The sequence below is a fragment of the Archocentrus centrarchus genome, chromosome 4 (assembly GCF_007364275.1).
Source record: "Archocentrus centrarchus isolate MPI-CPG fArcCen1 chromosome 4, fArcCen1, whole genome shotgun sequence".
In the NCBI taxonomy this organism is placed as follows: domain Eukaryota; kingdom Metazoa; phylum Chordata; class Actinopteri; order Cichliformes; family Cichlidae; genus Archocentrus; species Archocentrus centrarchus.
The window spans coordinates 31,718,163-31,744,048 of record NC_044349.1 but is presented as its reverse complement, the minus strand read 5'-3'; the positions used below and the strand labels follow the sequence as shown (position 1 = coordinate 31,744,048).

Sequence of the window (25,886 nt, the reverse complement as noted above, 5' to 3'; positions counted from 1 at the left end):
TGCCTCCTTTTTTGGCGTACCTCACAGTTCCAAGCTGGCAAAAAACCACTGGATTACAAGAGTGTCTTTGGAATAAAATCGCCATACTTTCTACTGTTGTAAGGTTGCAAGGTAAGAACATGAATTCTTAATATTACAGAAAATTATGCACATTTTTGTCTTTTTTTGATAACATGCTGTGATGTTTCGGGGTTGGCACATTTTTATTATATATATATATATATATACATACATACAACGAAGGAACTAGTTTGTGTCAGTCTGAATCACTGTGTGGTTTATTTTGATCCTGATATTTGATGTTTTGAGGTTTGTCAAAAAATACTTGATATTGGACCATTGTGTATATGTGTAGACCCAGAGGGTTATTGGTTTATAGTCAGGTGTATTTCCTGTATCCTTATTTAAAAAAAAAAAAAAAAAGTTAAATTCTGCACTTTGTATTTGCTTAACTATATTACTGGCTCATTATTAACGATAGCCATTAAATATTCCAAAGTTACCAGTAAACCATTGAATGTTTCCAATACAATATTCTAACATTTCAGAGCTATGCTTTTAAGAAGAAGGTACAACACAGCCAACCAGGTACATCCATCTGTGAGTGCTGATGGCAGTGCTGGATCTGCACAGGTGGAACAATTTGACAATGTAGAGGGTAAAGGAGAAAGTAAGTATACAATCTTATCCACAAGCATTAATTGACTACACTCATGTAGGCTTTTTCAGTATGACACCTTTAATGCACCAGTATTTATAAATCACTACCCCCTAATTCTATACTCCTCTCAAACTTCCTACAGTTCACTATTAAGTCTTCAAAAATACAGGGGGAAAATACCTATCATTACTCATTTTTGTAAGCGCAAACTGTCATATATGTTAAAAAGCATTCTGTTGTAGAATTTGACTGTATTCACAAGTAAAGTTTGAAGCAAATGTTAGTATTTATTGGCAGCCATAGACTGAAACGTAACATATATTTTAGAATCTGCTAATAACACAACAGTGAAGACACCGAAATAATTTAATTGTTGTAGAAGAAGAACATTATGGAAAAGAGAAACTCAAACAAAAAACCCAACAATGTTGCCATACATTGTATAATACAATTAAAACATCAAAATTGATTCCTTGGTTTTCATTGTATCTAAACATGTCCTTTTTCTTTTGTTTTGTGATGATATATATTTTTTTTACCATTATAGCGCCAGGAACTCCATCTACGTTGGCTCCAACTGCTACAGCAATAATTCAGCAGCTAAGAGACAAAATTACTGTCCTTGAAGATGAAAGAAATTTCCTCAGAGAACAGCTGAAAAAAGCACTGGATAACATCCCTACTACTTCAGGTGAAACACAGAAATTGTGATCTGCTTTGATTGATTGATAATTTAAAAATGCAATATGGCTTATATATATATATATATATATATATATATATATATATATATATATATATATATATATATATATATATATATATATATATATATATATATATAAAAACAGAGGACACCTACAATCTAAAGCCTCATCCATTTTTTTAGAGTTTATAATCTAACCTGTTGAAGAACTTCAACTGTCAGTCATCTTCCATCAGTCCGGTCAATGAAAAAAATGGTTTGTTTTTAGAGTCGTGGCCAAAGGCTTCAGCAGTTGCAACACTAAGAAAGCAAAATTTATTTGCCAGTAACAGTTTTTGAAAAATATGAATTGCTTGCGAGTTAGCACTCTGTGTTGACCCTGCGACAGGCTAGCGACCTGTACAGGGTGTACCCTGCCTCTTGCCCTATGTCAGCTGGGAGAGGCTCCAGCCCCCCCGTGACCCTGAAAAGGATAAGCGGAAGAGAATGGATGGATGGATGGACGGACGAATTGTTTGTGATAGATTTTCACTGTGTCATAGACACATTTATAAATAATTTAATATAAACATGTAAAAGTAGATGGATACAAAACTTTGTGCCATTGTCACAACTTTTGATCACAACTGTATACTCCACTTGTCTCTTTTTCACAGTACACTTTATTTTATTTTTTTATTTATTTATTTTTTACAATTCTCAGCAAAACGACATCATTCCCCCTCAAGTTCCAGTTCCTCAGATTCATCAGCCTCAGACTCTGAGTCGTCTTCTTCACCGAGTGACGGGAAAAAGAGCAAGAAGGCCAAGAAGAAGAAGAAGAAGAAAGTGTCACAGTTTGGCAAAAGAAGTATGTTATGTAGCAGTTAACATTCTTTTTTTACATTTTTTTTTAGAAAATGTCAGATTTGCTGACACAGTCATATAGCTATGTGTCACAGTGAGTTCTGTCTTGTATGACTGCTCAGTTGTGTGATTTAACATTTTAGGTATTAAGAGTGTAAATATTGGAAACAATTCAACACATATATACTTACTTGTTCATGCCTCTGGATGTGTTGTGATTGTTTTGTTCTTGGCTTTTACAGTGAAACACCCAGAAGATGTCAAACACAGGTATATGTTTGTTCTTAAAACATTCAAGAAAACACACAGCCTGAACCGAAGTTGTGAAAAACTCAACGTGGATCGAAACACTATTGCCTACACAGCCGTCATTGCTGAAGTCCTTTTGGTAGCGGACAGCGAGGAGAAATGTAGGGTTCCACCCTTTACTGGCGGCTCACTCCTTAAGTATGCAAAAGAGGTGAAGGTTTTCCTTGATGATGAGCCAGATTTAAGAGCAAGAATAGACAAAAAGAAAAAAGAGAGAGTTGTTGCCCATCTCTTACAAAATCAAAGGGAATTAGGAAGTTCTTCTTGATTTTTTCTATTTTTTTGTCACAACCTTTTGAGAAAATGTTTGCAGTTTTAACATGAATAGTTTAGTTAATGAGAAGTCTGTTTTTTCCAGCTATTTCCAGGATTGGATGATGTTTTATTAATTTCTTTGTGATAACTATTCATGTGTGATAAGTTTTTCTTTGAATATTACCCATAAGAAGTGAAACCATAGGGTTGTTTTATTGATTTACTTTGTTTTATTTTTTCGCATGTCTTTGTGTTGTTGATGTTGGTTGTTTGTTTGTTATTTTCATTTTGTAAATCCTGATCTCATATCTTAGAATAGAATATTTCTTTATTTACTTATTTTCAGGCATTGATCAAGTTATCATTTTTATAAGGTTGCTTCAAGTTTATCCATGTTGTGTTATACAGACATTGCTTTGTTCTTTAAGGAAAATGACAATAAAACTGCAAGTTCATGAAGGAATTTGGTCAGCATTTTTAGTTTAGTATATGTAAACAAGCAGAAATTTCTTCTTGTAATCTGATGGTTTTTGCAGTTATTGCTATAGAACCTACCACCATTATTTCCAGATAATGCTCACACTTCTTGTAGTTTGCTTTAATAGGTTATTACATAGAAACAGTCGGTTTTGCATTTTGCAGCCCTGATTCCTGCTTATTACACAGAAACTACCACCATTATTTCCAGATAATGCTCACACTTGTTGTAGTTTACTTAAATAGGTTATTGCATAGAAACAGTCGGTTTTGCATTTTGCAGCCCTGATTCCTGCTTATTACACAGAAACTACCATGAGCATTTCCAGATAATGCTCACACTTGTTGCAGTTTACTTAAATAGGTTATTGCATAGAAACAGTCGGTTTTGCATTTTGCAGCCCTGATTCCTGCTTATTACAAAGAAATTACCATAAATATTTCCATTTAATAAGCCAAAGCATTAAGCATAATATTTAGGCTATTAAGCAAAGCAGAATGCTGAGAACCTAAGGTATAATTAATTCAAGCCTTATAACATGGTAATACCATCCTATTATGTTAAAACATTAGCCAATATTACTTCATAATTTTGCGTTTATTACAATTTATTAAAAATTATGAAAAGTTAAATGCATAAACATTACTTCCTTATTGCTATCTCCATACAATATTTTTACCACATTTTTAAGCTACTATTACTAAAGGGTTTAGCCTCATGGGCATATCTCTGTTTCCACAGCATTACCATCAGTTTTGGGGGCCTTACGATCCATTTACATAAATTTCAGTGGAATATTACTCAATTGTAACCGCTGTTGTTACCAGCAGTATTACTTGATATTAGCTGGTAATTACCTTGATAATTGGATGGCAATAACGGTTAAATTTCCTCATTATTACCTTCTGTTTCCAGCTTTTTCGCTGTTGTTACTAGTGGTATTACTTGGATATTAGCTGGTAATTACCTTGGTAATTGGATGATAATGTCCTGTATATTACCCCATTATTACCTTTTGTTTCCAGCTTGTTACCCCATTATTACCCCCTTATTACCACATTATTACCGAGCTGTAATAGAAAGTGCTACCAAAATTTCAAGAAGTTTGATACATAAATGAAGATACAGAAGTGAATCTTTGTGGTCAAACAAACTAAATGCATTTATATATTTGTAATGTGAATCTATACTGGTCTGATTTCTGTTTTGTTCTGCCTCCTGCAAAAAGCATTTTGGTAATCTCTAACTCAAGTCACGATCCAACTGAACCTGTTCTCTAATCTTCATATTTTTCACTGAGGAATTTCTGCTTCATGCTTCTACAAGAACAAACCCTCAGAGGTGAAAAGAAGATATTACCATTCTCTTTTATTTTTATCTTGGTCATATGTAAGAGAATACAATTTCAAGTACCATTTACAGAAAACTCATGGTCATATCATTTCTATTACATTCTTGTCTGTGATGCTTATTTTCACAAAACTTTTCAATGCATTCCTGCCATGAGAAAAAAGAAAAGTCTTAAATGTATTACAGTACACCTTGTATTTTTAGTAATCCTCACAACAAGAGTGTCCTAGGTTCACACCTGGTAGGCCTCATCTGGAAAAAGATTCTTAATGTCAGAAGGGTCAGGCATTAAAAAACTATGTTGTATGCAACCATAGATCCTATCTGTTTTAAATATTAGTTGTCACAAAAATATTTTTATATTTTACTCACATAGTCCTTAATTTTCAGAAGCTCCAAAGTATTTGGACAATTGATGTCAAGGCTTGGTGAGTATGAGATTATCTCCTGCAATATCTGGAAAATAAAAAAGAAGCTTTGAAAGATTGAAAGTCTGTGGTTGAATGTTTGAAAAATATAGATTTTGTAAAATTGAAACTTTTTTTTTTAAGATTGTAAAATATTTTGAAAAGTTAAAAAGAGAACATGAAAACATGATTATCTCTTCTTCACATTTACAGCAGTCGTTTTGCAGAGTTTGTCCAGAGTTTCAGGTTTGTCGCTGTTCTTCTGCTGTGTTAAGTTTGTTTTCCCAAGTCTGAAATGTTGTAAATGTGTTCTGAAAATTTGGGGACATACAGGTGCTGGTCATAGAATTAGAATATCATGAAAAAGTTGATTTATTTCAGTAATTCCATTCAAAAAATGAAAGTTGTATATTATATTCATTCATTACACACAGACTGATATGTTTGTTTCTTTTAATTTTGATGATTATAACTGACAACTAATGAAAACCTCAAATTCAGTATCTCAGAAAATTATAATAATACTTAAGATCAATATAAAAAAAAAAAAAAAAGGATTTTTAGAAATCTTGGCCAACTGAAAAGTGTGAACGTGAAAAGTATGAGCATGTACAGGAGCGTGGCATGGAGTCGATCAGTCTGTGGCACTGCTCAGGTGTTATGAGAACCCAGGTTGCTCTGATAGTGGCCTTCAGCTCTTTTGAATTGTTGGGTCTGGTGTATCGCATCTCCCTCTTCACAATAGCCCATAGATTTTCTATGGGGTTAAGGTCAGTCGTGTTTGCTGGACAATTAAGAACAGGGATAACATGGTCCTTAAAGCAGGTACTGGTAGCTTTGGCACTGTGTGCAGGTGCCAAGTCCTGTTGGAAAATGAAATCTGCATCTCCATAAAATTGGTCAGCAGCAGGAAGCATGAAGTGCTCTAAAGCTTCCTGGTAGACGGCTGCGTTGACCTTGGACCTCAGAAAACACAGTGGACCAACACCAGCAGATGACATGGCACCCCAAATCATCACTGACTGTGAAAACTTTACACTGGACCTCAAGCAACATGGATTCTGTGCCTCTCCTCTCTTCTCCAGACTCTGGAACCTCGATTTCCAAAGGAAATGCAAAATTGACTTTGATCAGAGAACATAACTTTGGAGCACTCAGCAGCAGTCCGGTCCTTTTTGTCTTTAGGCCAGGCGAGACGCTTCTGACAGAGTCTCTTGTTCAAGAGCGGCTTTACACAAGGAAAACAACAGCTGAAACCCATGTCTGCATACGTCTGTGCTGGTGGTTCTTGAAGCACTGACTCCAGCTGCAGTCCACTCTTTGTGAATCTCCCCACATTTTTGAATGGGTTTTGTTTCGAAATCCTCTCCAGGGTGCGGTTATCCCTATTGCTTGTACACTTTTTTCTACCACATCTTTTCCTTCCTTTCGCCTCTCTATTAATGTGCTTGGACACAGAGCTCTGTAAACAGCCAGCCTCTTTAGCAATGACTTTTTGTGTCTCACCCTCCTTGTGCAACGTGTTAATGGTCGTCTTTTGGACAACTGTCAAGTCAGCAGTCTTCCCCATGATTGCGTAGCCTACAGAACTAGACTGAGAGACCGTTTAAAGGCCTTTGCAGGTGTTTTGAGTTAATTAGCTGATTAGAGTGTGGAACCAGGTGTCTTCAATATTGAACCTTTTCAAAATATTCTAATTTTCTAATTTGAGGTCTTTTTGAATGGAATTACTGAAATAAATCTACTTTTTCATGATATTCTAATTTTATGACCAGCGCCTGTATGTTGTGAAAACAGTTTAAAATACTGAAACTTGAGTTTTGAAAGGAAGAAGCTTTATTTTGAAACTCCTGTAGATGCACAAGTCCATTACTGTCCACTTTTACTCTTGTGGTAAAAGTGTTTAATGCCTGGAATTACACAATGACTGTGGAATTGCTCCTGCAATGTTGTGTATGGGGTTCCACCTTCAGATGTGTATGGCTTTGAAATCCTGCCATAAAACACATCAGCTCTCAATGGGAAAAAAATCATGCTGGATATCTACACTGATATGGACTAGGGAGTGTGTTAGGAATTAAAGGATGCTGCATTGTTAGAGGGAAATGAAAATTATCAACTTACAGAGGGCTGAATTCAAAGACACCCCAAACGTCAGAATGAAAAAATTATGCAGCAGGCTAGTCCATTTTGCTGAAATTTCATTGAAGCAATTCAAAATGGTACTCAGTAATTTGTACAGCCCCCATGTGCTTGTGTGCATGCCTGACAACATCTGGGCATGCGCTCCTGAGATGATGGATGGTGTGCTGGGGCATCTCCTCCCTGATCTGGACCAGGGAACCAACCTGGCAGCGTTGGATGGACCGAAATATAATGTCCCAGTGGTAATGGATTTAGATCAGGCCCTTCATCCTCCAAGAACTGCCTGCATACTCCATTTGAGGCCGGACATTGTCATGCACCAGGAGGAACCCAGGACCCACTGCACCAGTGTAGTGTCTGACAATAGGTCCAAGGATTTCATCCTGATATCTAATGGCAGTCAGGGTGCTGTTGTTTAGCCTGGATATGGCTCCCCAGACCAGCACTGATCCACCACCAAACTATCATACTAAACGATGTTACAGGGAGCACAACATTCTCCACACCTTCTCCAGACCCGTTCATGTCTATCACATGTGCTCAGGGTGAACCTGCTCTCATCTGTACAAAGCACAGGGCGCAAGTCGTGGACCTGCCAATTCTGGTATTCTGTGGCAAATGCCAATTGGGCTCCACCATGCCAGGCAGTGAGTACAGGGCCCAATAGAGGCTGTCGGACCCTCAGGTCACCTCTGTGAAGTCTGTTTCTGATTGTTTGGTCAGAGACATTCACACCAGTGGCCTGCTGGAGATCATTTTGTAGCTCTGGCAAAGGAGCAGATACCGGTCCTGCTGATGGGATAAGGATCTTCTACAGCCCTGTCCAGCTCACCTAGAGTAACTGCCGATTTCCTGGAATCTCCATGCTCTTAAGACAGTGCTGGGAGACACAGTAAACTTTCTGGCAATGGCATGTATTGATGTGCCATCCTGGAGGAGTTGGACTACCTGTACAAGCTCTGTAGGTTCCAGGTATCGCCTCATGTTACCAGTAGTGACACTGACCCTAGCCAAATGCAAAGCAGTCAGTAAAGATGAGGCGGAAATAAATGTCAGTGACCTCCACTTGTAAAACTATTCCTGTTTTGGGGGTTGTCTTATTGTTGTCCCTCTAGTGCACCTGTTGTTAATTTCATTAACACCAAAGCAGCTGAAACTGATTACCAACCCCCTGTGCTACTTAACTGACCAGATCAATATCCCAGAAGTTTAACTGACTTGATGCTGAACTCTTTTTATTTTTGAGCAGAATATTGTAGATGATCTGATTTTCATCTAAAAAAGGTTTTTCCATTTCTGTTTGACTAAACTTTTAGATACAGTCCATTAAAATCACCATACGTGTATTTAAAATGTAACCATTACACTTAGAATTGTTATTTTTCCTATTTGTTGGGTCTCTGATGAAATGTACTGACGCAAGTTTCTAAGTTTTATTAAGTATAAGTACTGAAAGGAAGTGCATAATCTCATTCACTAGATGGCAGCAGTTAAAAAAGTGACCACGTTGCACTACATAAAAACTTCCGAGTAGCTTCCGTTCGATTGTAAACACTAACCTGAGGACTCAGCCTGAGTTATGTACCATCTGCGAACAGCAGAATCACACCGGCTGTCATTTTTGAAACACCACAGTCTCTGTTCTCGTGTTTAATACGGAGCACATCTACTCTGCTCGACCATGTCGTTCCTCCGGACCGCGGCTATCAGCGGCAGAGCTCTGGCCGTTCTGCGTTGGGGGCTAGCCGGCTACACCGCCTCTAGAACGACCGCTACGTACATCCAGGGCCAGAGCCCCGAACCACGTATCCGAGAATACTTCTACTATGTCGACCATCAAGGACAGGTACGAAAGTTTACTAATACAAAACTAAACCTTAAAAAAAAATCACGTCTAGCTTTTTCCTTTAGCATCAAACTGCGTGTCGATTTTCATTTCTCTGCTCACAGCTTTTCCTCGATGACACCAAAGTGAAAAACTTTGTCACCTGTTTTAAAGGTAAACAGCAAACATACAGCACAGCCGGTTATTATTTTTGTTGACTTAAAAAATGATAGTGTTACAGTACTTTGTAAAAGTCTAGAGTCACCCCTCATTTCTTTTATCGTTTGCTAGGAAAATGGGGAATAGATGGAGCGTGCAAACATACATGGAAAGTCAACACTGGGTATGAGCACCTTTATTCTTAAACACAGCTTAAAGCCTCTTAGGCAATCTTTATTATAATTTCCTTAAGAAGTCTTCAGGAATAGTTTTCCAGGCATCTTGAAGGCTATTCAAAGCTCTTCTTTAGATGTTGCTGCCTTTTGCTCCGTTCTGTCAAGATGATCCCACACTGCTTCAGTGATGTTGAGGTCTGGGATCTGGAAAGATAATGTTCCATTATTTGTTCTTCTGTCCAGGTTTGCTGGACAGAAGAACAGTTTGGTATCCTCTTCAGTATATATTGAAATTTTAAAAATGTAAAATTTGGATTCATCACTCAATACGACCTCTTGCCATTGAGATTTATTTCTTTATTTATAGTCAGGCTCTTGTGGAATTTGGGACACCTCAGCCTTTTTCTCTCTGTTTCCCTTCGAGAAATTCGGGAAAAGCGACCGGTGTCCAAAGAAAAACTTCGAGCTTTAGAAAGCCTGAAAAATTTCTGCCCAAGAGGTCTTTTAAAAATTACAAGAAAAGAAAGGTGACTCTCAGCTTTTTCACAATACTGTATATTGAGTCTTAAATTACTTGACTACATTGCAGGATTGTGCATTAAACCAGGAAAAAATCTACCTCTGTTGAATTGCCTGGAGATGCCTTTAAATAATGTTTATTATTACACTGAGATGATAAACTATGACATTTGATTGTGGCTTTGGGATAGATGTAATATCACTTTATTATAATGTCATGATAAAAAAGATGTTTTATACAAACTGTGGTACAGAGTTCATCTACTTTTAAGTAGATTGCATTAATGCTGCTAGCTGCAGGCTCTTATTGTGAGACCATTGCTGATGCTTTCATTTTTTTCAGATTCATATTACTCCCATTAATGTTTCTGTCTTTTTTGTAACCAGATAAGGAGTTCCTGGTCTTCTTCTTCAGTCGTCTGCGTTTGAATCAAAGTGGACGTTATGAGGAGGATTTCCCCTTCCTGTCCCTGTGCGGCAGGGAGAGGAATTTCCTGCGCTGTGATGACCGACCTGTGGTCTTCACCCACCTGCTGCAGAGTCCTTCTGGACCTCAGAGCAAGCAGGAGCTGCTGTCGTACTGTGGTGGTGTGGAGAAGCTCTCCGTCCCATTCCGCCCAGAGGCACTGTACATGCATCCTGTCAGCGGGCGGGTTTACCATCCCTGTTCAGAGCGCTCAGGAGGGGTCGGCCTGGTCAGGTCGGCTCTGGCCATCGACCTCAGCCCCTTCTTTGTCTATGTGCGGGAGAGTGACCAGTCAGGACAGCCTACATACTTTGTGTGGGGAGGGCAGAAACACAGGCTGACCAATGAGCTTGCAGGATTCTTCCCTGCAGCTGAGCAGGGAGGTGGGCAGCAAGGAGAAGTGGGATAATGTCCACATATGGTCAAAGGTGTATTTTAGACTATGAAATATTATTGCGTGCAATTCTTACAGAACATCAGCTTCCAGTGCTGCTGCTGAAACGAGATATACTCATAGCTGTGATCAGAGTTTGTTAGTGATTCCAGACTGAGTTAAAATCTCAGTGATGGGATGTGTGAGAAATGAGGTTCACTAATGAATAATTTTTCCACAATTTTTTATTTTTTTGGCTTAAAAACAAAGTGTTTTTTTGTCTCCTTGTTTGAGGTGGCAGCTCTTTAATGGCATTTAATTTGAATTCCATTTATGGTCCTGAAGAGACAAAGTCATCCAAAAAGTCAAAAGAGCGTTCAGCAGAGCAACGCAGTGGTTGGCGCTGTCGCCTCACAGCAAGAAGGTACCTGATTCAAGTCTGAGAAGGAACTTTTCTGTGTGTTGTTTGCAGTCATGGTCTTCCTGTGCATGTGTGGGCTTCCTCCCACAGTCCTAAGACATGCATGTTGGGCCAATCGGTGATTCTAAACTGGTCATGGATGTGAGGTAGATGACGTGCACACAATAAAGTTCTGTATGAATGTATGGTTACAATGTGACTTGCAGTTTAAAGTGCTTTGAGTGCTGTGTAAATGCAGATACATTCTGTCAAGGAAAAGTCTGAACATGATTCTGTTTATAGATTTTTTTTTTTTTTTTTTGGTGCTGTTCTGTATTCAATCTCCAAACATAATATGGAAAATATGAATATATTTAGAATGTAGATTTATTCATACTTCAGTTAGGAAATCCACTAATTAAGCTGTTCTGAGGAAAGTTGAAGAGAAATCCAAGTTATTCTATTACAGGAGTGGTGATTTACAATTGAGGTTGTTTAGCTATTGTATATATTGTATTATATTTATAGTATTTGGATGCCTGCAGATGGAATTTATCCTTTTGCTAACTTGGGTACATTTCTGTTAGATTAATATGTGTTCTCCCTTCTCAAATAAACTTGATACAGATTCATTCACTGTATGAAATACAAAGTCTTAGGAGCATTCATTTGAAAGCTGTAAAATTAACTGTTTATTTTTGTCACATTTCTACCTTTAAAATGCTTCTTACACACTTATTTATGATTCAGCAGCCGGGGGTGGGTCCATTCAGAGCTGTGCTTTAATATAGATGTTGTGCTAATTTGTCTGTAGTTGTGTTCATATTTTTAGATTAATGTGGTAATTTTTTACAGTGATCTGTTTCATTAGTTGTTGTTCCTCCATGTTACCACATGGATAACTGGAAAATCTGAGGAGGATCAAATGAAGGAAATTCCTCTTCTTCAAAAATTTAATCATTTTCTGACAAGCTGTAGTCAGGAAACCAACTGTATGTTAAAAACAAAACTTGACATATTAAGTACAGATACTGTAGTACATCAGTATTTATAAAAAGGACTGTGGAGTATTGTGAAAGCTGCGATTCAACAGCTTGTAGAATCAGACTGAAGTAATCATTTGGCTTTCTCAGCCTCTCAAATCATTGGGAAGGAATTTTGGTCGACAGTTTAGTTTCAGTTCACTGAGGTTTGTGGGCTCAGCCCTCTAAAGGTTCCATTATGAGGATGGACACTGACTGGGACATTTCAACACCACAATTCTTTCCTTTTTTCCCCCTCAGCCATTAGCCGATTGCCCATGAATTACCTTATTTTCCTTGTTCACTTTTTTGGGGTTCCAGCCACAGAGGTCTCTGACACGCAAACAAACTTGGTTACTGAGTCAGTCCCCACCTGGATTGAGGAATTCAATAACTCACGTACACACCATGCTTGTCAATATAAGACTGTATTACAACAGAAAGCCCAAATTTAGAGAAAAAAAATCCAGCAAATAATCACCAGAAATTATAAGGAAACCCAAACAGTAAAAACGCCCGTTCCCAGGGATGCAAACAAACCAGTATTGCAGTTCACTTCCAATAGCGAAACAAAACCACCCCAAATAAGCCTTCTTCTTCCCCCCAGATTCCCTCCCAAGTGAATCCTCTTCCCTGAACCAAATAATAGGGGATCTTTGTCGTGTATATTGCAGCGTAGCCGGTATTTTTCCAAAGAAGTAAATCCTCTTCCCAAAACAAAACAATATAGACTCTTTGGGAGGGGAAACCTGCGTTACCTCCAGCACAAGCTGGAGTTCCTGTCCGACAGGAGAGAGGCCGGAAAGCTGCTCCTGTCCGCGGTCCGGGGGGGTCTGAAACCTGGGCAGTGAGGAAAGCTGCTCCTTACATAAATATATATAATAGCCGAGGGCAGGTTAACCGTGTCACTGTGAGACACACTTCTACCACTTCTCCGCCAGCTGCCGTCGTACCTGTTTGCCTCGCCATATTTGAAAGAAGGAGGGAAGCAGTACTCGGGAATCTTATTGGCTGACAAGAAGGTAATGGTGAGCATGGACTGAGCAGATTATTCTAATGTAATGTATCATAGATTACCACAATGGGATCGGTGTTGCATGACCCAATTTCAGTCAAGCTTTAGCTGTGGGACAGATGGCCTCATATTTGACTCTAGAATAGTTAAATCTAGAAGGGTGCATGGTTGGCTCAGTGACTGCAGGTCCGGTGACTGCACAATAAGCCTAACTCGTCACTCCTCCATTACCGTGCTCACAGCTGCTATGAGGTGTTTGTGCTGATATGCTGTTTGGTTGTCGCCAAGCATGCTGCTGCTGTGCATGTAGCCAAACGTCTCCTTTTTGGTCTATCCACAGGACATGGTTCCAGAAATCTTGTGGTTTGTTGCAGCTTTGCGAACCTAATCCATGCTACCATGGTCTTTTTGGAGAGAAGAGGCTTTCTCCTGACAGCCCTGCCAAAAACAAACCACACTTGTTCAGTCTTTTTCTAACTGTACTGTCATGAATGTTAACACTGATCATCCTGAGGTGTTTTTTTTTTTTTTTGCATCTTCTCTGAGCATTGCAGGGGTGAATTAGCTGTGTTAACACACACCTGAATGCTCTTAGCAGTGCCTGTCTGCGACTGGATTGCATAGAGTCCTGTTAGCAAATACACAATTAGATTTATAAGCTTGACAGTGGCCTGCTCAGAGAAAACTAACTCTAAGAGCAGTCATCAATAGATTGTTTATAGCATTAAGAGCAGATCATCTTGTAAGATATTCCAATGTTTTGAGGGGTTATTTAGATAATTTCTCTAAAGTACAGTCGATTTTCTAGTTGCAGTGACCATTTTGACAATGGTGAATTTTTACACTGCATACTGAAGGATTTCACTGCTTCCTCTCCAGCAGCTGGCCGTATGGATTCTTTTGAAAACCTAAAACGAACCAAAGTGAATGAAACATTTTTGGGTCATACATTGAGTTAGGTTAAAGCACGTGACTTCGTGACACATGTTGACACTCCAGGAATAATTAGTGTAAAAATGTACGCCATCAGAAAAATTAACTGCGCGCTGTAAATTGCTATTTAAAAGTGGAACTGCAGCAACGCCGTTGCTGAGACTCTGAGGTTGGTTTATCAGCTGTTCCGCTCTGTTTCTGCCTCAGCGGGTTAAGGAGTCGGTGGGGAGAACTCCAAGTCCCAGAAAGCTTGGCATCAGGGCTCCGATAACATGGCAGCGCCGTCCAGCAGCACATGCGGCGGGCTTATGGAGCGGTCTATCCGGGAGCGGGTCCCCCCGCTGCTCACCGACTTGTACCAGTTCACCATGGCGTACGCTTACTGGCGGGCCGGCCGGCACCAGGAGCACGCCGTGTTCGAGCTTTTCTTCAGGGACATTCCGTTCGGCGGCGGCTTCTCGCTGTTCGCCGGACTGCACGACTGCCTGCTGTTCCTGCGCAGCTTTCGCTTCACAGACGAAGGTGAGGAGATCAGCTTTATAGCTACACACTAATGTCACTAACAACAAACTGGATCTAAGAACGTTATATACGAACTAATGAAAGGCATGTTGTTAGTCAGGGCAGCGTGACTTTTCTGTCCTCCGGACTTCTGGTACACTCAAAAAATATCTATGCCCAAAATGTTGGACACACGGACACAAACAAACATATTTACAACCATATAGTCACAGTACACTCAGAGAGGAATGTAGCTGCAGTTATAAAAGAGCAAATATATGGCGGAGGCAAAGCAGAACACAAAGACATTTTCTCCGGGTGCAGAAGTGGATCAGTGAACTCACCACACACTACATTTGATTGTGAGCTCACAATGTCCTCAACATTCCATTTGTTTTGCAGTTTTTGAGCAGGGCCCTGCTTTAAAGCCAACTGCTCAAGCTGATGAAAGACCTCTTTTTAGTTTTAGAGGCATGAGGGGTCTGCACAGGCCAGCCGCTCACTGTCCCCCTCAGTCCTGCAGGTTACCATGATTGTTGCAGAAGCACTGAACTTGCACTGCAATAACTTTTATAATAATTTATATAATAACTTATATAATAATGGTGTTTAAGTTTTTCATTACCATATTGTATGAATTAGTTTGAATTATAGCTGATGTGCATCAGTAGAATTTAGCTGAGGGGGCACAGTGACTTTATCGGGCGAGTCTGGACCATGAAGGTCTGTCTGTAACACCGACGCTGTTCAGCTCACAAGAAAGGTTTGTTGGTTTGTGTGTGTAAGGACCTGAACATGAAGCAGCACACACACAGCATTCCAGGGAAGTTTAATGAAACACAGATTGTCTTCATGAAAGTGCACACTCCTGCACCAGATTTGAGTTAACAGAGTCCAAGTATAAGCCTACAGTAAAACAATATAAAACAGTGATTCTCAATAGTATCTATATTAAGTTTACAAATTTTTAATACTACATGAGAAAGACACATGGTGTGTTAATACCCTGTTATGCATTAATGTTGCTCTTGGTTTTTACTTAAGTGTAGTTGCAATGTAAAACTACTGTATTACAGAGCCTTGACCTACACACTAATGAGCCACAACATTAAAACTACTAACAGCTGAAGTGTAGGTCTGAACATTGATTCTGTTATTACAATAAAGTAACAGTCATGTCTTTGTAAAATGTGTTTTCTTGCAAGCAGAAAAAATAAACAAGCTCAGAGCAGGATCAGAGCAACTGGAGAGTTCTGAGTATGCAAGGAGTTTGCACCAGAGCCGATTTAGCAGTTATTCCTCTTCATTTTAATCCCGTTGTGCAGAACAAGCCTGGTTTGGCTGACATTTAGAGCAGTCCGCATTAGAGTATTTAGGGAGAGCAAAGTAGCTCCTGGTACTATGATGTCCCTACAACTTACAGAGAGGTATTTCACTACATTACAAGAAAAGAAAAATCAAAATCTTCAACTGTATCTATTGTCTCAACACATAACAAAAGCATGCTGAAAGTTGCAAGAAGAAAACCGTTTACTCCACAAAACACTTTTGCAGGGATCTAGCCAGAAAAAATTCACAGCCCAGCAGTATCAGATGTCTGGGGGGGTGGGTTGGGGGGTGTTGGGGGTGGGGGTCCCACCCTGTGTATCGGATAACTGCTTGCTAATTGTGGTAATAGCCAATGGTTCCAGTAGCGAACTGGTGAAATTCTCAGCCCAGCGTGACAGTACCCCATCCCGGCGCATTGACGGGCGTTCAACCGCTGCCTAGAACCCTGTTTTGGGCTTTACATTCATAGGGATCCGTTACTTCTGGACTTTCTTGCCAGCAACCCTTATAAAACCAGATTGGTGGCTGTGATGGAAAGATAACATTAAGTGAGTAATTAGTGCTACTTTAGGGTGCAAAGCACTTTGAACAGGAAGTGAACGGTGACGCAAGCAGGCTGAGGGAGGGCCAGCAATCTGCAGCGACTGGTTGGAGGCTGAGGGGAAGGAGAAGCCAGAAAAAGGAGCGTAGAGAGCAAAGCACAAGCTAAGAAAGAGAGCAGACACGAGTTAATGACAACAATGGCATATAAACATATGGAGAGTGGAAGAGATGTGCTCAGTGCTTCCTGGGAGGTCCCCCAGCAGTTTGATGCAGGATTTATACTTCTGATCTTAATCTTTGCTGTAATTTAAGCCATAACGTGACGTGCACCTCATTAGAAACTGAAATGCACATTGTGTCGTGTGATTGGCCCATTCTGTATCATTGGTTGCCTTTATGCATTTCCAGCTAATTCTTATGTCGCCATCTTTCAAATCAGCTTGAAGAGAATGGATGGACTCGAGAGAGAAGCCACACTACCAGTTAGAGTTTTGATGATGAAAGTGCAGAGCAGCATAGGAGCACCACCCACAAGTATACATCATCAGCCACTTGCATAGGATACATCATAACATTGTAGCATAAATTAGCTTTAGTCTATAGCAGCATAATAAAAGTGTGGTTCAGGGTGACCTTCACCAGTATAAACTATGTAATTTGAAATTATAGTACAGGGTGTCCCAAAAAAAAATGACATCATTTCGTAGTCTAATAACAGCTAATTTGGACAAAACTGCTTTCCAGTTGGTGCATTTTTATTGAATTTTCTAGAAAATACACTCTGCACACTCTTGTTTGACTGTGTTTGAGCATATTCTAACACACAAAATGCCTTTTCATATCCAGTGAATGCCATTCCTCAACCTGGAAAAGAAACCCATTAAAAATTAAACTTGGTTCATTTCAACAAAAAATTTGAGATCATTTGAGTGAAAATTGGCGATGTTATTAGATTATGAAATGATTCCCATTTTTTGGGGACACGCTGCATTATTCTAAGTTAGAACTGGAAGGGGGCATTTTCTGCAGAATACTACAAATGTCTTCATTTAAGAACATTGAGCCTCGAATGTTTCACGCACAAATCCGTGATGTATCAAAATATTCATACCTGAATTTGTTTGTACTTTACAAACATTTTTAGAAGTTCATCTGATCATACAAATGAACGAGTGAAATACCAACAAATGAAGGCCGGTATACCTTTTGGTCATTAATTGCAATTTTCCAAAACATCCAAAGCAAGCCACAAAGTGGTCAGAAGTACAGTTAAAAAAATACATGTGAAGAAAATAAAATACTAAATGGAAAGGAGTAGGCTTTAACCTTAAACATATTCCAGCGTTCCTTATCTCATCTTTAAAATGGTCTTTGATTAAAAATGACTTCTGTCATTGCTGAGTATCATTACTTGCACTCTGATTTCTAGGCACTATCCCACAGATGCTGTTGAATCTGGAGTTTCTTTATTTATTGATATTTTTTGTTTTGTTTGTTTTTGTTTTTTTCTGATTTTTGAGTGAGTTTCTCATCTGGGGCTGACTGGTCAGTGGTCCCTGTTCTCCACCTGTTTTCTTCTTTTTTTTGTTTTTTTTTTTCCAAATTAACTTTAATTCCAAACTTTTTCCACTTGAGCCACACTGAGTGTTTCAGAGGAAATGATTATTTCAGCCTGAGGGTCACTTTTTATTTGTTTATGTATTCTTAAATCCCCATCAGTGCTGTGGAAAAGCTCTGGAAGCCTGCCCCTTTTCTGACTTCCTCCTTGGACTTTGGACACTCTTAAGACCTGAATTAGTTTCTCCGGTCGGACTTTGTCCTTTCTTGCCTCGGCACTGCAGACGTCTCTCGAACAACAGCTTTGCAATTGAATGGGCTCAAGATAGAAATCACATGCAATCTGTTTGTAGAGCAGTTAACTATGACACATTGTTATGATACATTGTTGAAGTTTGCCATCTACATACACAGAAATTCACATTAACTACTAATATTCAGTAGTTAATGTTACTTAACATGAACTGGCCTGCACAAAGTCCTCGCTTGAATCCCATTGAAAATTTGTGGGGTGCACTGAAGACCAAGGTCCATGCCAGAAGACCATCAAATCTAGAGGAGCTTGAGAGATTCACAGAAGAAGACCAGGGTTGTTCAGGAGACCGGGGTTCCAGCCGGCGGTTGATCGCCCGGTGCTGTGCCGGGCTGAGAAGTTTATTGTTTTGCTGTCAGAAGTATTCGTTATCACCACAATTATCTGTTCCTTGAATACTGCTGGGCTGTGAATTTTTTCAGTTTAGAACCCTGGAGATGTGTGAGACTTTCTGAAAACTACAACACACGACTGCAGGCGGTTATCCAGCAAAAAGGGTACACAATTGACTATTAGCATCAGTGGGGCTAATAATGTTGACCCTTGTATTTTTTGTGAAATAATTCTTTCTGTGTGCAAAGTAAAATAATATAAGAATCTAAAATAAAACTCGGCTGTCCTCAGTGGCGGATGTTAATCTGTTGCCACATCTGTGATTTTGCACTGGCTAAATGTTTGAAGATGGTGTGATGGGGTCGTAGCACAGAGCACTGCACAGGAACTCATACACACTGCCATCAAAGTTCAAAAGAAATCTACTTCTTATACCACTAGTAAAGTACGATCAAATCTACTTCTTATACCACTAGTAAAGTACGATCAGTAATTCCTATGCAATACTTGAATTAGTGTACTTATCACTTTTCACCAGTGCAGTTGCCCGTATTAAAGCTAATCAGCACTAAGACGTGACCAGACTTGATCTGCTGTGCTGCACTTGTGTTGGCAGCTTTCACACCTAAACACCAAACATGTTTAGTCTAATCTTCATTATAGTCCCACACTGGTTTACAGAAAGCCATTTGATTCTGTTCCCGTGTGTGTGTGTGTGTGTGTGTGTGTGGGTGTGTGGGTGGGTGGGGTGAGGGAGGAGGACGCGTGGTGAGCGAGTTTTGTGTAAGAAGTTGTGTTTCAGGATGAATGGATGGGTGCGCTCTGTTGTTCTTACTGACAGTGTTCCAGCTGTTGTGTTAACACTGTGTATTCGTGGATCCAGATGTGGAGTTTCTGCGCTCCGTCATGCCTCCGGCCACCGACCCTGCCTTCTTCCAGTTCCTGCGATGCCTCGACTGTTCGGGTGTAACGCTCCACTCCGTCCCAGAGGGCACTGTGGTGTTTGCCAGGGTGAGTTGTGAGTCTTCAGCATTAAACTGAGGTTCAAAGGTCACGGTCAGAGGGACTAATTGGTGCATGTCATAATACCTGCAGGTGCCTCTCATGGAGGTGGCTGGTCCACTAGCTGTGGTTCAACTGTTGGAGACGAGTTTACTGTGTCTCGTCAACTACGCCAGGTAAAACACACAGAGTCATATTTCTGTTTGTCCTGGCATCATGTCCTCACTGATTGTTTTTCAGTGTTGTGCCATTTTTAAAGCTGCTACCTTCACCCTGAGGCCTTTGACGTTTCAGAAGAATTACATTTAAAATTCAAAAGAACCTAAAGAAGTTTGACAGACCTTTGGGGAATGTTAATAATAAAGTTATTCACAATAATATTTTTTATAAAATGGATTCCCTCTTCAATGTCCTCTCTGTCCTGTTTTCAGCCTGGTGTGCACTAACGCTGCCCGTTTCCGTCTGGCGGCAGGCCCTAAGAGGAAGCTGCTGGAGATGGGCCTCAGGAGGGCTCAGGGTCCCGATGGAGGACTCACCGCCTCCCGATACACACACATCGGAGGTGAAAGCTGTGTGATGTTCTGATTCTCACTGATCTGTAAAGATCACTTTTAACATTTTGTGAATTTGTCAGTTAAAGGCTGCTTTCTTATATCCTTTAAAAATGCAGATATAAAAAAGCAGAAATGTGATTGGGTGGGTTTTTTTGGCATCACTTTCCCTTCTCAATAGAATGCATGAAGATGATGCATGTCTTAAGGAGCGGATAAAAATCAGTGTTGATTTGCTTTAACAGCATTTATCTTGAACCTCTGGAGGAGCGTAGCCATTTGGACTTGATTCCATGCTGTCTTCCAGTGTATATGCAGTATTTACTGAACTTCACACAGAACATTGCTAGATGGCGACAAATGAACAAAAACCAACATGCGATGTATTGAAATGATGAAATGGAATTGAAATGATTTGCCTCTACATGTGCACACTGAGACTTAAGCTGAATTCTGTCTCTTAGGGTTTGATCTTACGAGTAACGTTCAGGCTGGTTTCCTGTTTGGGATCCCCGTGGCAGGGACCATGGCACACTCATACGTCACTTCTTTTACCTCCCTGGAGGAAGTGTGGCCTCAAGTGAGTATGTGCTCTCTCACTCTGTGAGTGGGACCATACCACTCACCTGATGTTTGAGCGAATTAAGTTGTGTGTGCCCGTACTGGCATTCCAGAAATTTGTGGGTGAATAGAAGGAAATAAAGTCAGTGGTGATGTCACATATTTTTAATCTTATTGCTGATGCTGCATCAGTGGCATATAAACACTGCACTAAGAGATGGTTTAAAAAGATCCAGCTTCAACTGGGTGCTTTAGCAAAAGGTTTTAACCCTAAGTTTAAAAATCAAGAGGGCATCTTTCTGCTGAAGCCAAACTGGGAGCTGGTTCCACAGGATATGATAGGTGAAGGCTCTGCCTCCTGTTGTAATTTAGTAAATTAAATGATCTGTAGCTTTAAACAAACTCTTAATGTCTTGTTGATTGTCCCTTCACAGACACTTGTGCCAGTGAATAGGGACCACAACCCAGTCGATATCATTTCTTTAACAAAAGGCTGGCTGAGTCGTGTGTGTGAGCTTCTGGGAGCAGAGCCTGGGAAAATCCACGAGGGAGAGTTGGCTGCTTTCTTGTCTTATGCCATCGCCTATCCTCAGAACTTCCTCCCAGTGATTGACAGCTACAGTGTTGCCTGGTAACTCCTGCATGGCATTATGTTTTTAAAGGTCACAGTGCATACATGAGTTGAAGCGTACACATTAGCAATGTAAACTGTAAAATACTGCAAAAGATTGAACTGTCACATATCTGTTTTTAATATCCTGATTTAAAAAAATGTTTTTATACACAAGTAGAGTCAAGCTTTACTTTTCAGATCCAGAAGCTAAATCCATCTTTTATATACAGTCTTTGAGCCTAGCCAACAGCTAGCAGCTATAGCTGTCCTAGCTTTAAGTCATAACAAAATACAGATGGATGTTATAACTCCCATCATACAGTTGTTATGAATATAGGCCAAAACAAGTTTTCATACTGTGCTATAAAGATAATTTCATATCTAAAGTTGGGCATTTTTACATTGGAGACTGACTGGCTGTTAGAGCCGGCACTAAGTGGCTGCTCCAGGAACTGCATATTTTGACGTTTTTGAGTTTGCTTCATTTTTCATCTCTGTAATTTCAAACTTGGTCACTCCAACCTCAGAATGTCTCTAGTTTTTGAAAAGCAGTTAAGACAGTGGATCAGTGTTTTTCTGAATATGTTGATTCAATCAGCTCTGATCCTTGCACTGATTTCACAGCTTTTAACTGGGGCTGTAGCTGTTGAGTCATTTTATTCATTATCCAATCTTCATTTAATCTTCAGCATTAAAAATTTATAATTGTGGGGACAGTGGCAGTAAAAGCTCATAAAAGAGGTATTCTCTTTTCTCCTTTCCATTGTCCATGAAACAATGCAAAAAACAAAGCAGTTCAACAATCTTCTCAACAATCTTATTGTGTGTGTGTGTGTGTGTGTGTGTGTGTGTGTGTGTATATCATTTCAGTAGCGGTCTGTTGAACTTCTGTGCTGTGGCGCTAGTACTGTTTGAACTGGGCTACAGGCCTGTGGGGGTTCGTCTGGACAGTGGGGACCTCTGCAGGCAGTCCCTCACTGTGCGCCGTGTCTTCAGGCTCTGCAGTGAGCAGTGAGTAAGGCAGATGTGTGCATGCATCTGTCTTTAAACTTGCATGACATGTGACATGTGTTTAGACTTCTCCAGAAGTCTGTGGTACTTTTCTGTCCTCGCTTTTTGAGTTTTCTCTTTTTGTTCATTTTATTTTTGCAGTTTCTCGATCCCTGATTTTGATTCTCTGATCATCGTTGGGACCAACAACATCTCAGAAGAGAGCATGACTGAACTCAACAGCAAGGTTAAAGGAGTGGCCATGCACTTTACACTCACTTTAGTTACTCATTAGAAATCAGTCACTCATTTTGTAACTTGTGTAAAAGTAGCTCCCTCCAAGACTTTTCCCTGATGGACTTTTTACTGTATCATTGTTTCAGGAGAATGAGATCAATGTAGTTGGTATTGGAACACATCTGGTTACATGCACAAAACAGCCCTCACTTGGCTGCGTATATAAGGTAATTTAATGACAAGTCTCACTCACTAGCCTCTCCCGCCTCCTGCATGTTAACATCTGTACGGTTTTGTCTGTTCACTAGCTGGTGGAAGTGAGAGGGAGGCCCAGGATGAAGATCAGTGAGGACCCAGAAAAGAGCACTGTTCCTGGGAGGAAAGCTGTGTACCGGCTAATAGATGCTGAAGGTGAGAATTAGTGAGTACTGCCAGCTCCAGCTGAGTTTCTTTCTCTGTGTGGCACGATAGTAGCTTGATGAATTACTTGTTATAAATTATCACAGAAACAGGTCTGATCAGCATCGAATAGCAAATGAGAATGTGATCCTCGCTTCAGGCAGTAGAGCTGTCACAGAGTCATAGTTTATAAGCTGCTGTGTAATAACTGTCTGTTCCGTTTACTTTGGCGTGTATGAATATCTTCCTATAAATAGTGAATTGGCTTGTGCCTTTTCTTCTCTGCAGGTCATCCTTTTCTAGATGTGGTGTGTCTTGCGGTGGAATCTCCTCCAAAGGCAGGACTCCCACTGAGCTGTTACCCCCTGGGGTGCAACAGCACTACCCTCTCAGTCACTCCAGCTCAGGTCACCTGTCTGCGACAGGAAGTGTTTAGTAAAGGACAGGTGAGCATGGGCCGCTCTCTCTCTCCAACATTAGCAGAGAGCTTGTGAAGAATTGTGGGAAAATCACATTGCAGACCAAAACCAGATAATATAACAGCAAAAAACCCCCCCAAAAACCTGCCTTTAAAAACTACAAAAAAATCATATTCGAAACAGTGCCAAACAACAACATTATTGCAGGACTGTGGGGGAGTTTTGTCCTTATGAGTGTGTGTCCAACATGTTCTAGGTCACACAGTCTTTGTGCAACGCTGCAGAAACTAGAGCAAAGGTCCAGAGCTCCCTTCAGACTTTGCACCCTCGACATAAAAGACTGCAGGAGCCAGACTCTTACACAGTGAGTCTCAGTACAAGCTGTAGTGAATGCAACAGTACAGGCCAACTCACGCCTTCACTATGACACAAAAATTAACTCTCACAGATCCTAGAGGAAGATGAAAGATTTTTTTTTTTTTTACCTGTGCCTTTCTCTTCCACCAGGTGGCGCTCTCCGAGAAACTCCACAGCATGGTCAAAGAGATCCAAAAAAGAAGCGGCAACGACACCAACTTTCTTTTGGAGAACTAAAGAGAATCCTGCACATCCCGATGGGTTTCTTTTCTTTTTATTGAAAATGCTTCTGGGATTGCCTCACAGGAGAAGTTCATATGTTTGTAGAGCATGGTCTGAGTGAACCCCAACAGTGTTAACACTGTACTTTCCAAATACAGGAAATAACAGTTGTTTTGTGGCCTCTGTCATTCAGATCCAAGGAGTGTTTATAAAAAAATAGGTTAAAATGAACTTAAAGTTTAGTGTGAAGAAAGAGCATCAGGATTAGTCTCACCTTTAGGCAACTCCTTATTTGTGTGTGTGTGTGTGTGTGTGTGTGTGTGTGTGTGTGTGTGTGTGTGTGTGTGTGTGTGTGTTTTCTACATTTGGAAACTTTCAACAATAAACTTCCAAACAAATCCCAAGACAGGAGCCGCACCGACCCATTCTCTGAACCAAACTGCTTTCTTCTTGTAGATGAATGTCATTAATTTAACATTAAAGCTCATCAAGGAAGATATGGTTAGAAACTAGAAAACAATAGAAAGCTGGCAGTATGTTGAGATTTTTTTCTCCAGATATAATATTCTAAACTTTGAACTAAGAGAAGCTCAGGCTTCTGTTTTTTTTAATCCGTACCTCAGACTCTGATCATGTCTCTGAAAACCTGGAATTACAGATGAACACTTTAATTGTTCATGTCAAAGATTGTAAATTTATTTGAGATGGTCATTTTTTTTAAATTAAGGAAGTTTGACCCTGAAGTATTTCATTGCACTTATCACAGTAATGAACATTTTTATGTAGGTGACACAACACAGGATAGAAACATGGATTTAATGCACTGAGGAATGTTGAGATTTCAGGTTACTTCAGGTCCATGACAGTGTTGTCTTTCAGATTAGTGGAGAGGAAATCTCCAAAATACAGATCAAGCTTACTTTCCATATTTGCTTCATTTGCATATTTAATATAATAACACCCAATATGCTTGTTTACCATAACATTCCAGAAAACTTGCAATACAACAAGTACAAGTCGTCCATCCCTCCATTTCCTCCCGCTTCCAATTCAGGGTCGCGGGGGGCTGGAGCCTATCCCAGCTGCCATTGGGTGAGAGGCAGGGTACGCCCTGTACAGGTCACCAATCTGTCACAAGGCTGAACAAGTAATTTGTCTTCATATTAATAATCAACTGAGGAGATTTCATAGCAGTACCAGTTCTTTAAAATTCTTATCAGTAACTTGTTTAAAAATAAAAAGATGTCATTTTCAGTCTGTATCTACAGAGGCTGCTTCCCCCAAAAGTTCCTGCTGTATTACTGCCTGTATTCTAATGCTTTTCACCAAGGAGTTTATTCATTGGTCCTTCAGGGCTTAATTTATGGAACAGTTTTAGCTTAAATGTGTTTTTTTTTTTTTTTTTTTGTTCTTTTCTTGGCTCTTAATATGTCAATAAAATGTTACAAGAATGGTTTTATTTAATGTTCAGATTTCTGTTTTGGGAAAGTATGTTCAAGTTAACTAGATTAACGTAATTAACTAGAGCAGTTTCACAGTGATATCTTTTAGTAATATAAACCTATTCACAAGTAAAGTCTATTTATAGTCTATTACTCACTACAAGATAAGTGGATGCTTGTATTGAATCCACAGAGAAAAAATAATCAGTTCTAAGCTCGGTATAACTCCTTTTACTCCTGTGTAACTCCTTTCTTTCAGTCTTCTTTTAGCTGCCAGAAATATGCCCTATGGATCAGATGTTTTAACAGTGCAGCTTAAATTTCTTCCACTATTCTGTATTTTTACCTGTTCGTACTTTTATATGCGTTGAGTTTGATCATGAATTAACAGTGTGTTTCCTAGCAGTATCTAGTGGTGGTGTAGAAACAGAATGGCTGATAATACAAGCCACTTTAAACAGACTGCACCTGT

General features: G+C 39.8%; 3 protein-coding genes across 3 annotated transcripts; all 3 read left to right on the top strand.

Annotated features, from left to right (window-relative positions):
* Positions 1-49: 49 nt before the first annotated feature.
* LOC115779616 (protein FAM133-like) lies at positions 50-2,790 on the top strand. Its single transcript, XM_030728380.1, has 5 exons — positions 50-111; positions 549-670; positions 1,209-1,352; positions 2,071-2,217; positions 2,456-2,790. Exons 2-5 carry the CDS (start codon positions 553-555, stop codon positions 2,788-2,790), a joined length of 744 nt encoding a protein of 247 aa, XP_030584240.1. The 5' UTR covers positions 50-111; positions 549-552.
* Positions 2,791-8,687: 5,897 nt separating this feature from the next.
* On the top strand, positions 8,688-11,721 carry c4h8orf82 (chromosome 4 C8orf82 homolog). Its single transcript, XM_030728359.1, has 3 exons — positions 8,688-9,003; positions 9,108-9,156; positions 10,224-11,721. The coding sequence occupies exons 1-3, from the start codon at positions 8,839-8,841 to the stop codon at positions 10,709-10,711; spliced, it is 702 nt and encodes a 233-aa protein (XP_030584219.1). The 5' UTR covers positions 8,688-8,838; the 3' UTR covers positions 10,712-11,721.
* A 1,137-nt stretch (positions 11,722-12,858) lies between these two features.
* Positions 12,859-24,991, top strand: naprt (nicotinate phosphoribosyltransferase). The gene is made up of 14 exons (XM_030728353.1): positions 12,859-13,119; positions 14,253-14,567; positions 19,505-19,632; positions 19,717-19,799; positions 20,055-20,185; positions 20,639-20,754; positions 21,170-21,366; positions 22,219-22,359; positions 22,501-22,585; positions 22,722-22,802; positions 22,884-22,986; positions 23,263-23,420; positions 23,650-23,757; positions 23,901-24,991. Exons 2-14 carry the CDS (start codon positions 14,318-14,320, stop codon positions 23,985-23,987), a joined length of 1,668 nt encoding a protein of 555 aa, XP_030584213.1. The 5' UTR covers positions 12,859-13,119; positions 14,253-14,317; the 3' UTR covers positions 23,988-24,991.
* Positions 24,992-25,886: the final 895 nt, after the last annotated feature.